The following is a 12,933-nucleotide window of genomic DNA, read 5'->3' as shown; positions in this document are numbered from 1 at the left end:
GTCTCTCCAAAACTCCCAGCACTGTATCCTCCCCTGCTCTCTTCACATGTCCAAACGATCGAAGTCTTTCCCTTCTGAGCACTGTTTCCAGGTCCTCTACTCCACATGTTAGCTACATCTGCACTGGATGCCCAGTCTTACCACCTGATCCCCACCATATATATATATATATATATATATATATATATATATATATATATATATATATATATATATATATATATATATATATATATATATATATATATATATATATATATATATATATATATATATATATATATATATATATATATATATATATATATATATATATATATATATATATATATATATATATATATATATATATATATATATATAAGGACAGATATATAAAGTAGAAAGAGAAAAAAGAAAAGAATGAAAAGGGAAGAAAAACAAGAAAATAAATAAATTATAGAAAAATAAAAGCATTAAGAGCATTAAGAAAAAGAAAAAACGAAAGAAAACAAAACTTTGAAAAGAAAAAATGAAAAAAATGAAATTATAAAAACCTGAAAATGAAGGAAAAAGAAAATACAAGGAGGAGAAAAACAAGGAAGGAAAGGAATGAAGGAAAAGAAAAAAGAAATAGAAGGAAAAAATAAAAAAAAGTATAAAATGAAGGAAAAGAGGAAAAAGAAACAAGAATAAGAAGAAAAAACACCAAGCCTTTCTCAAGTTGAAGAACTTATTACAAAGACAAAATAACTGTTTGTTTGTATGTATGTATGTACGTATGTCTGTATGTTTGTTTACACATAATAATAATAATAATAAGTGCTAGACACACACACACACACACACACACACACATGCATAACACACAGAGCACCACAACACAGCACCTCAGGGGAAGTGGATCTTCATGTGTTTGCCAATATCCGGCTTGGTCTTGAAATGTTTCTTACAAACATCACACTTGAACTTTCTCAGGCCAGAGTGTCTGAAGATGTGGCTGTTCAACTCAGACATACAAATGAACCTCCTGCCACACTCTTGGTATTCATGAGGTCTTTCACCAGTGTGTGAAAGGGTGTGTCTGTTGAGGATACTCTTCATACTGAACTTTTTGCCACACTCTTGGCATTCATGAGGTCTTTCACCAATGTGTGTAAGGGTGTGTGAGCTGAGGTGACCCTTCTGGATGAACTTTTTGCCACACTCTTGGCATTCATGAGGTCTTTCACCATTGTGTATATGGGTGTATATGTTGAGGTGATTTTTCCTACTGAACATTTTGCCACACTCATGGCACTCATGAGGTCTTCCTCCAGAGTGTGTGGGTGTGCTTGGTGAGGTCAGCCTTCCCAGGGAATCTTTTTCCACACTCTTGGCACTCATGGTTTCCTTCAGCAGTGTGTGCATGGCTGTGTCTAGTGGACCTGTTCTGTCTCAAGGCTTCCTGCACTCAAACTTTCCCTTTCCTTTATGGCTGAAGGTGCCAGCAGCAAGGTGGTAGTGGTGATGGTAGTGGTGGCTCTTCTGATCACCCCTGACCCTCACAGCAGAGACAGTCTGCTCCTGCTGGCCCCAGGCACTCAGGCTGCTGCCCAGCCTTGCAGCCTCCACTGAAACAGAGGCCAGTGGCAGCCAGGATGCAGGGAGCGCTGAGCACAGCACCGCTCCAGACCCTCACTTCTGTACAGCACCGGTGGGGCTGTGGGGACAAAGATCACATCCTCATAGAAACAGGATTCAAAATAAAAAGCAGCGGCAAATTCCTAAAATGAAAGACATAGCATATATGTTACAGTTACTGCTATCAACCACAATACTGTGAAAACTGCATCAAATAAACTGAGGCAAAGTAGACCCAGAGTAATGAATTATCTGCCCTCGACACCTTGGAGGCACCATGCAGCAGGCAGCTGAAGGGCACCTTGTAAAGACCTTCAGGGAAAGGGAAACTGCAAACCAAGAAGGGGCAGAACCACACCAAAGAACAGACACCATTAGAAAGGACACCAAGGAGAGAACACAGTTGCAAGGGTGAGAATGACCAAGGAGTGGATGGCTGTCTGGGCAGGACAAGTGCATGGGTGGGCGAGGCTGTGCTGCGTGTTGGGATACATGGATACATGAAATGAACATGAGCCAAACACCTCGTACTGACCCCCTGAACACGCCCAGTTACTGCTCCTTCCCTTCACAGCAGCGTTCGCTAACACGCCCAGTTAAGTGCGGTTCACACGGGCAAAGTTTCCCTATGTTGAGTCCCGGCACCCTTGTTGGAAGCAAGTGACCGCGTTCCCATGGTTTCGTGAAGACGGTCATCTTTCTCCTGTTGTGGGAAACTCTTGTGACCTTCTCACGTCAAAATTACAGTCATTATAATGTCTGACGAGTTGGTGTGTCCTAAAAGTGTAGTGAAATCCCTGTGCGAGTTGGTAGAAGAGCAAAGATGCCTCTGGGACCCGAGAGATGCTGATTACCCTAAACACAAGCTTCGTGTAAAGATGCCTGGCTTATTCATGAACATAGGTCACTATTGATAGGAGGCCTAAAATTACATCAGACACGTCAGAAAACAAGAAAACTCGCGCCAAAAATCATCCGTTGGCCTGGTGGTCACAGGTGGGGAAGCTGCCGAGGAAACGGGAACACGAGATGCCGGCACAGAGGAAACTTTGCCCTTGTGAACCGCGCTTTGCTGTGAGAGCCACCGCAGTCATGGAGGTAGAATTGGTGGAGTCGACACGGCCCGCTAATCCCATTCATTGAGGTGAAGCCGACAAACTGTCAAATTTACAGCCAACAGATGGGGGTGGGCAAGCCTGGCCGAGCCCATTAAGAGGGAGCCTGACCTGACACCTGACCGTAAAAATGACAGCTCGGGCGGATTCACTTAATTGGGCTGATGTCGATTCCACCAATTCTACCTCCATGGCTACAGTTCAGTTCAGTTGTAGGTCGGGAGTATAGCCTTTGTAACTGCACTCCCTGATGTGTTTTTCTCGCTGTCTGGGATATGTGCTGTGCTTTTAACTGATGGTTATTATTATTTTCTTCTTCTTTCATTACCTTTTCTCTTATTTTCCACAAATTCCAAATAGATATTTTTGATTCATGTTTGCTGGTGTTATTAAAGAGCAGATCTCTGATTACTTAATTTTTATAGGGTTGTTGTAGCTTAACATTTTTCTGTCTTTCCTCACTATATGCTGGACACCAAAGTAGGAAATGCTCCAGGTCTTCATTTTCTGCTCCACACATACTACACTGTTTTCTCATTCTTGAATCTATTTATGTCGTTTAGCCTTAGGGTGTTTGATCTGCACTTGAAGAGTATTTCTGAGGCTGGGTCATTAGTGTATACTTCCTCTTGTCCTCCGATCTCCTTCCGTCATTCTCTGTAGAGTATCACACTTGACTTTTCATTCAGATCTTCTCTCCAACATGTTGTATCTATTTCCTTCATTTTGTTTTTAATATTTTCCTTTGTTTGAATTCTTATGCCTTCTCTAAAAACTTCTAATTCTCTCATCTCACTAAGCAACCCTTTCATCCATTTCCCCGGTCTGTTTTCTAACATCTTCTCTGCTATCATTCTCACCAAGTCATTGCCCTCCACCAGCAGGTATCTTAAATACTTGAACTGTCCCTCCCTGATCCTAGCTTTCATGCTAGAGGCTCCCACTTCCCCCCTCAAGGTTGCCACTGGTGCATAGCTTGGTGCTCCTAAAATTTACATAAATACCCCATTCTCTATTCTCTGCAATTTAATTATATCTGTTGCTGTCACTTCCATGATATTGATTCCATATAAAAAAGATGGTTATGCTACACTTTTCCAAAAAGTTTTACCAATCAAAATCTTAGAGCAACAGCTTGCTATCACATTCCTGGTCATGTTAGCTAATTTTTCTGCCTTTTGGAACATCTCTTCCTTCTGTACCTTAAAAAAAATTTTGCTGTCATTAATTGAAATCCCCAAATATTTAAATCTATTCTTGATTCTTATATTCTCGATAACCTATGGTTTGTCTGCCATGTTAAATATTACTATATTACTTTTATCCTTGTTAATCTCTAAACCCACCTCTTTTCCTACCTCTTCTAGTTTCTTTATGATCTGTTTAGCGTCCTCCACATTGTTGGCCAATAACAACCCGTCATCCGCAAAGAACAGGGAGGTTATATTAACCCATACAGTGTTGTCTTTTGTCATAGATAGGGGTCATGCCAGGTTGCACTTTTTTTATTTTTTATTTTTTTATGTGCTCCTTAAAATGTAAAAAAAAAAAAAAAAATACAAATCATTTGATATATATATATATATATATATATATATATATATATATATATATATATATATATATATATATATATATATATATATATATATATATATATATATATATATATATATGTGAGGAATGGAACACTAGAGTGTTCGTTCTCATATTTTTCTCCGCTTCAGAGCTAACGATGTCGTACCAGGAAGGGGAAATTTATCTTTGAAATTTTTAGAGCCTATTCTTTCCATTATAAACACTTCTCACAACCCTAAAGTGTGAGTAATGTATAAGTACTTCTTTACATCACAAGAACCTAAAAAAATAAACAGGAATTGTAAGTACAACAAAATAGTTGGATGTGCATTAGGCAACACCACTCGCTTCAGGGCTGTGTGTAGTTCTCATAGCTCAACATAATACTCTGAAGCTTCTGACAATCAGTTTTCATTTCCAATTACTCTGAACTGTAATATACAATTCCACATGCCTTACTGATTATAGAATCAAGGAGTAATTACCTAGAAGAAAGTAACTTACCTTCTTGTATAATGATTTTTGTTGGAATGCGGACAAATGTCCAGAAAGGCCCTTTAACATCTATTAAAAAATACGAAGACTTGTCAAATTATTCCTCTTTACTGTCAATGAACAATGTTACATACACAAACAAAAATAAAGGGCGTATAAGCCCTCAAAAGAGCATGCGTATATATACGTATTAAACACTTCCCTAAGAGGTACGTATATTTACGTACTAAACACTGTAGCTACGGGTTAAAATCCTCATCCTTGTATCCTTTGTTTAATTTTTTTATTTCTTGTATTATTCTAAAGGTGACTAGTTTGAATAGACTAGTAGATGCTGTACATCATTGTCTTATCCCACTGGTTATTTCTATTTTAACTTCATCCCCCTCTCCTACCTCTACTTTAGTTTTATCCATTGTATATACTTTAGTTATAAAGTCAATGTTGTTAGGACTAATTTTATTTTGCATTAATATATCTATCAAGCATTCCCTCTTTATGCTGTCATAACAATTGAAATAACGATGCGTGGTGTCTTATTTCTGTAAGATTGTTCGATGCAGTATTTTAGAATAAATATTTTGTTTTCAATCCTGCTCCCTTCTGTAAAACCTGCCTGTGTTTCTTTACCTAGTCTATTTCTTACAATATGATCTAAGCTATTCTTTATTACTGCCATCATCAGTTTATATCCAACATTAGTCAGTGCAATTGGTCTCAGGTCCTTGGCCTTTGGTTTCCTAATCGTTGGTTTCATTACAGTCCGTGACTCCTTCCAGCTATCTGGCACCTCTCCTGTCTCTAATGTTACCTTTAAACTGTCAACTAACAAATCTTTTAGCACAAGGCTCTCCCCTTAACTCTTTGTACAATTCAGCTTTTATTTTTATCTGTCCCCACAGCTCGTTTGCTTTTCATTTTCTTGAGGCCCTTAGTTACTCTTTCCTCTGTAATGCTCTCCTCTAGGTGTATAAATCCTCCTTTCACTCTTCTTGCCATATCTTAGTGTTCCACTACTTCCACTGCACATGTATGTAGATATATTCCTCTTCAGCACTTTCCACTTCTTCAACTCTCTTTAGCATAACTGGCTGATCTCTTTCTATGTCTCTTTTTAATCTAGTATATTCCCTTACATATTCTTCTCTAGTCCTTGTAGTACCGTAGTAGTAGTAGTCGGTGTTTGATCTTGATCTTCATGTCACGGGTGGCTTGAGATTTCTCCCTAGCCAGGCCTTTGTATCGGCAGCTCCTGTGACCCGGTGTACGTTGTGTTATTTGGTGTCCGATCATCAAAAGCTGGTGCTTTTATTTACAAACACTGGTCTCGTGAACTGTGCATGTTCAGACCAGTAAGCGGAGCCCTGTACAGTCTCACAAAGCTTTTTAACACATTAAGAGTTGCTGGAAGGCTGAATCAGAAATACAGTACCACCATCCTCGCTTACAAATGTTATTATGCAATGTCATGTCTACAGTTCATGGGTAGGCCAGGAAAACAACTTAAAGAGAACAACAACAACAAGATGGACAATCTGTTGATCGGCGTCTGCGACGCCGATAAAAATGAATTTCTTCCACAAATTTATGGAAATTTTTTGCAAAGTGGCAACACTGGCCTAACAGTGCACCCAAGTACTTTGCGTAAGAATTGATCATGTAAAGGATTTGGAGATATTTTTCCTGACTCTGACTCTGACTCCACACCCTTGCCTGGTAGCTTGGTGAGACCATTTGCAAGGAAAGCCATGCATAGGTCTATCAAACTCCTGGACTCCTTTGTTACCCCTCTCATTACTCATTTCCATTCTAAAGACCATTCATTTTCTTACTCTTACTTGCTTTAAGCTATTCCCAAGGATTTTGAGGCTATGAGAGTTTCATATGATATAGGAGACTTAATTCTGTATGGTTTTATTCATGAATATCTTAGAAAGTTTTTTTTTTTTTTTTTTTTTCATGCTTCTTAAATTTTGTTTCACAAGCTACACCAATTTTTATGTTTCCATTTAGTAATACTAGTACATTGATTTTAAACTTTACAGTGAAGGCAATGCAGATTTTTATGTACAGTAGGTACATAATTTCTTTTTTATTTCCTTTAAGGCACTGCAGTTGAATGACACTACTTCAATGCTGCTGGAGAGGGCAGCAAAAAGGGACATCGTGCTTGTTCCTGGAAATGAGTTTATGGTGGATTCCTCAAAGCCATGTCCATACATGAGAGCTGTATATTCCTGTGCAACACCTGACCAGATGATGAGAGTAAGCTGTGTATTAGAGCCACAATGATGTTACTTTACATTTAAAGAAATCTGAGTTTGGTGTATTCTTCCTTGATGAATAGTTCATGTGTGAGCACATCTTTGCCTAAGTTGCTGTGGAAGCACAAAAATGGAAGAGCATTGCTGTGGTTTTATTGATGTGTCTGAGTTAAAATTCAGTCCTCATAAACCTCCTACTAGGTAGTGACATTTAGATATCACAGATCATCATCATCATTTCATCGACGCCTGCTCCTAGGAGCTCCCACCAGGGGATGGCCACGGCAGAAGAGCTTCCAACTTTCTCTATGCAGACACTCCCTCCTTGCCTGCTCAAAGTTTCTCAAAGATCTTTCCCCCCTCTCCCTAACGTACTCTTGCACCCTAGCCCTCAATTTCACTGGAGGTCGTCCTCTAGCATTCCCTCCCTCTATCTCACTCACATACACCCTTCTGGTCATCTTACTCTCCTCCATTCGCTCCATGTGGCCAAACCACTTTAAAGTCTGTCGCTTCACCTCTTCCACCACTCCACACTTCTTCCCTTCACCCCTGAGACACATTCCAAAATGCTCGTACACATTTTCATTACTCATTCCATCCATTCTACTCACACCACAAGCACTCCTCAAATAACTCATTTCCACTGCCTGCACTCTAGACCTCTGACTTTCATTCCAGGCCCACGTTTCACTTGCATATGTGAGGGTTGGTACTATTATTGTATTTCTCAAATCCCTCTTTACCTCCATGCTCACACTTCTGCCATTCATGATTTGTTCCAGAGACCCTACCACCCTTCTTCCTTGCAATACCCTTTATCTTATCTCTCCCTCCATACCACCATGCTTACACATAACTGATCCAAGGTACTTAAACTCATTGACCTCCTCCATTTCTTCACCATTCAAAATTATTTTGCATTCTTTTTCACATTCAATTCCCACTCTATATGGGCATACAAAATCTACAACCTCACTTCTACTTCGCTCACAAACCATCACTTTACTTTTGTTGACATTTACTTCAGCTTTCTCCTATTACAGACACTATCAAAAACACTGACCAAATTTTGTAGGTCACTTTCATTTTCTGTAATGAGCACCGTGTCATCAGCAAACAGTATCGAATTCAGTACCCACTTCCTTCCCTCATCGAACAGTCTTACTCCAACTTCTCCAACTTTGCCCTTAATTTCTCTAATAACACCATCCATATAAATATTGAATAACCATGGTGACATGATGCACCCTTGTCTTATGCCCACTTTTATCTCAAAATGTTCACTTGTTTCTCCAGTAATTTATTTGACAGATAAAGTAATTATCTTTGATTGTCCAATATAGTGTTGATTGTGGATATTTATTTGTTGGGGGTGGACAGTGGACACAATATTCATGTCATCTTTGATGGCTATTTTGTTACCAATATTGTGTGTCGTTGCAAGTGGTAGAATAATGTTTATGTTGCTACCAAATTTATACAAAGTGAATTTTCATTTTTGCAGATCTGGAATTTAAAACATAATTATCTAATAATCTGGATGTGGGTGGGTGTATTTACCTATTTGTATTTACCTATTTGTAGTATACAGGGCCTGATCTCAAGCTCAGTCAGTCCTGTCTCCCAATCTATATTTGTCAAGCTTTTCCTTCATTTTATGGACACTGCCTGCTTTAACAATGTCGTTAGTCCAGCTTGCTGTGCGTGGGAGCACATATGTTACTATTACCGTCAGTTTTTCACTGCATTTCAACTGTAGTAGAACACTTAACCAGGTAGCAGCGACAGGCCAAATTTGTGGCTTTACCATGTAGCAGCGACGGGCCAAATTTGTGCCATGATTTAAACCCCCCAAAATAGATGATACATAAACTGATCACAAATGCTTTGATATTGTTACACCACCGACCCGCATACCACACTCCAAGCATGGGCAGGCGGTGTGCCTCAACCCCAGACCACCACACACGGGTCGTGAACACCCAGAACAGCAAGACACACCATGAGGCCACACTCCCCAGGGCCGCCGACACACCATGAGCGGACAAGGCAGGGCAAAGAGGCTCACAGTGTAGGTTTTCCACTTTACTTAACAGCTCCACCATGTCAGAACACAGATTTACAAGGCGCAGTAACTCCCAGTACACAGAGCGGGGGCACGGACACAGCACAGGGCTCACAAAAGCGGGCAGGGCACACAGGAGCGGGCAGGGCACACACAGGCAGCAGCGCTCACGTCTCTCGTCTCTCGCAGCTCAGCTCTCTCTCCAGCGCGGCTGGCCCGCCGTGATGCACCCCACGCCGCTGGCCATCACCAGCCCTCCGCGCCCCAAACTAGCACCCCCCCACACAAATAACACAGATACATATGAAAATATACCTTCTGGCGTAACAATATATATTATGAAATGGTTTGTGTGAGTGATGATTTTTTCTCATTTTTCTCACTTAATTTTAGAGGGACCATTAAGAAGCATGATCTCTGCTGCTACCGGGTTAAAATCTCCGTATTATGTGGTCCTGTTGTCATTATTAACACTTTTATGTCTGTTTTGACCAATATCATCACCCCTTCACCACTCTTCCCCAGTCTGTCTTTTCTCTATATGTTATAATTACACTGTTCTATTCCCACCAATTCTATTCCTTTTGTTAGTTTTGTTTCAGTGATGCACATTGCATCTGCTTTAGCTTTGTTCAAATAGTCTTTTAATTCTAGCTTTTTTTATATTGAGTCCGTTGACATTAGTGTACATTAACCTAAGCTTTTTCATTCCTTTCTCCTTCTTATTGTTGTTGTTATTTAATTGTGTGTGTAATTCACCTCTTGGTCTGCTGCGGGTCTCTCTCGAGACAGCCAGCCGTTCCCCTACGGAAGAACACAGAGCTCATAGTACTGATCTTTGGGTAGGACTGAGACCACTCACACAACACACCGCAACAACAAGGTCACAACTCCTTGCCTTACGTCACGTACCTACTCACTGCTAGGTGAACAGGGGCTACACGTGAAAGAAGATAAACCCAACTTATCTTCACCCGGCCGTGGAATCGAACCCCGGTCCTTCTGGTTGTGAGGCAGACGCTCTATCCACTGAGCTACAGGGACGTGTGTGTGTATGTGTATTTACCTAGTTGTAGTTTTACAGGGCCTGGGCTTATGTTCATGTAGTCCCATCTCCATATCTGTATTTGTCCAACTTTTCCTTAAAGTTTTGCACACTCTTCGCCGATACTACAGCCTCACTTAGCCTGTTCCAAACCTCTATATTTCTTTGCGGGAAGCTGTATTTCTTTATGTCTCTCAAACATCTTCCCTTCCTCAATTTTTTACTGTGTCCTCTTGTGTTCCTGGTGTTTATTCCTTCTCTTAGCAGCTCCGCATAGTCTACTTCTTCCATTTTACTCAATGATTTATAAATTTGTATTAGGTCTCCCTTTTCTCTTCTTTGTTCCAGTGTTGGTATGTCCATTTCCTTTGCTAAGTCCATTCCATATATCCACAGTCCTGTATGGAAAACTGAACTTCTTTAGGTCTTTCAAACAAGTCCCCTTTCTCAATTTCTTACTGTGTCCTCTTAGTATCTTTCTCACTTTCATCTTGATTAAATCATTTCTATCCAACACTTCAATTTTACTCATATTCCTGTACAACACTATCAGGTCTCCTCTTTCTCTTCTTTGTTTCAGTGTTGGTAAGCCCAGCTCCTCTAATCTAGTCTTGTATGACAGACTTGATAGTTCTGGTACCATCTTAGTCACACTCCTTTGAATTCTTTCAAGTTCCCTTATGTCCTTTTTCTTATGTGGTGACCAGACAACTGCCACATACTGTACCCTTGGTATAATCAATGTTGTCATTATTTTCTTCATCATGTCCCCATCCAAGTAGTGAAATGCTATTCTAATATTTTGCAATAATATCTGCGTGTGTGTATGTATTTACCTAGTTGTGACGTACGGGAAAAGAGCTATGCTCACACTGCCCTGTCTCCATAGCCACGCTTATCCAATTTTTCCTTAAAATCATGAATGTTTCTTGCACAGACCACCTCCTCCTCCAGTCTATTCCATAGCTCAGTGCTTCTATTTGGGAAGTTAAACTTCTTCACATCTCTCCTACACATGGTCGCCCTCAACTTCTTTCCATGTCCTCTTGTTTCTCTCTCGTTCCATACACAGGTCCTCTCTGTCCAAATGCTCCACTCTGTTCGCCACTCTGTACACCGCTATCAGATCTCCTCTTTCTCTTCTTCTCTCCAGGGTTTTGACCCCCGTGCTATTGTGTGTGTGTGTGTGTGTGTGTTTAGATAGATAGATAGATATATAGATATAGATAGATATAACAATTGGATAATATCAAATTAATTTCAATGCATGTAAATAAAATGGAAATGTTATAGTGATCATTCATTAGTGTTCTAAATTCCTTAATCTCTAATATTTTGTTTGCAGGGCATGGAAAACTTGGCAAAACTTATCCAGGAAGAGATTGAGCTGCAGTCTACACAGGCCTGATAAAACACTGATCATCAGAGTAATATATATATTAAGGTAACATTTTGTTTGTATTGTGTTAAATGAATAAACAATTTTGTTAATGTTTCTTGACCCATAAAGCGTCAGAGACATAAGAGACACGTCAGCTGCTCTCAGACATTCGAGCGTTGGAGACGAATGAGATACGTCGCCCTCCTCCCATCCTTTTCCTGATAAATTACGTCCTCAAAACGTCTTCATATACTGTACTGCTCTCATACATCATACACACTGTATATTCTGCCTTCTCAGCCCTGCTAACATGAATATCGTCTTTTATTCCTTATATTAGTTTTCAATTTTGTGGCGGTTTCTGCTCCATTATTTTTGTGGTAGCTGCCTTATGGCACTTGCAGGCCTGCAAGTTTATCAGGATAAGCCACAGGCCTGCCTAGAGACATTGTGATAGGCTGATGAGTCAGCTGTGTCCCCTTATCCCCTGATGAGACTATGGTGGGATTCTATCAAATGCATGGCATGCTACCCATCACTGCACAGGAAACAGTTCAGCTTCTTTTAATATTCAGGTCGTTTACTTCCATTGTGACCAGTGCTTTATGATGACCTCCAAACACTCAAGACTAGTTTTTGGTTATTAAAGCTCGATTTAAATTGGCATACATCATGTTATTCTAAGTAAGCCACAAAGTAAAAAATATTTTTTACCTCATGTTATTCCAAATTCATGCAGTTTGAACACGCTTAACTCAAGAATTATTTGTTCCATTGCCAACACCTTGTCCCTTGTCTCACAATATTCCTGTTGCTGCTGTCTTTTAGATTGGCAACTTCTCAATCTCTGAGCTTTACATGGCCTAGTGCTATGGCACATTGTGGTCTGAAGTCAGCTATGCCCTAAAATCTAGCAATGCCTCTACCTTACCTCACTTACCAGTACCTCTTTCAGCCTTTTGCCTCAAGGCTGACATTGTCTGTTGCACTACTACCATTGTCAATCAGGTTGTCATCCTTGGTGCTTAGTGGAGACAGCACTGAAGCTTTTCCGCAACACTACTCAAGCAGGCCATCCAAGGCAAGACAATCTTATCTGCAGCTTGTGCCAGGTGTTGGACCTCAATGAGACTTTACAGTGAAAAGCATGATGATGCTAAGTGTCCCTCCTGTGTACACACTAAGGGTACTTTAAAGACTATGCCAAATCTTGAATACTTGATGGTTCCTTTGATGATGTAGGCATCAACCTTGTACAGCTTCCTCACAGCCACCGAGGTTCTTCATACTTACTTGTCTGTTTCAACCACCTAAAGCATCACGTGGTCTGCCAAGACAGTGCCCCAATGCCATTGGCTTAACTTAAACTGTCCCTTCATGACTCT

The 12,933-nt window shown here is 40.1% G+C and overlaps 1 protein-coding gene across 3 annotated transcripts in view; it reads left to right on the top strand.

The window, feature by feature from the left end:
• Window positions 1-12,933, top strand: part of LOC126985111 (kynurenine/alpha-aminoadipate aminotransferase, mitochondrial-like) — a 55,201-nt gene that overhangs the window by 35,736 nt on the left and 6,532 nt on the right. For all 3 annotated transcript variants that reach the window (XM_050839577.1, XM_050839575.1, XM_050839576.1), the window contains exons 10-11: window positions 6,897-7,055; window positions 11,513-11,611. In XM_050839577.1, the coding sequence (XP_050695534.1) occupies window positions 6,897-7,055; window positions 11,513-11,575 (222 nt within the window). In that variant the 3' untranslated portion in view covers window positions 11,576-11,611. The remainder of the gene's footprint in view (window positions 1-6,896; window positions 7,056-11,512; window positions 11,612-12,933) is intronic.

Source organism: Eriocheir sinensis, chromosome 58 (assembly GCF_024679095.1).
Source record: "Eriocheir sinensis breed Jianghai 21 chromosome 58, ASM2467909v1, whole genome shotgun sequence".
Taxonomy (NCBI): domain Eukaryota; kingdom Metazoa; phylum Arthropoda; class Malacostraca; order Decapoda; family Varunidae; genus Eriocheir; species Eriocheir sinensis.
This window is presented reverse-complemented; position numbering and strand designations above follow the sequence as displayed.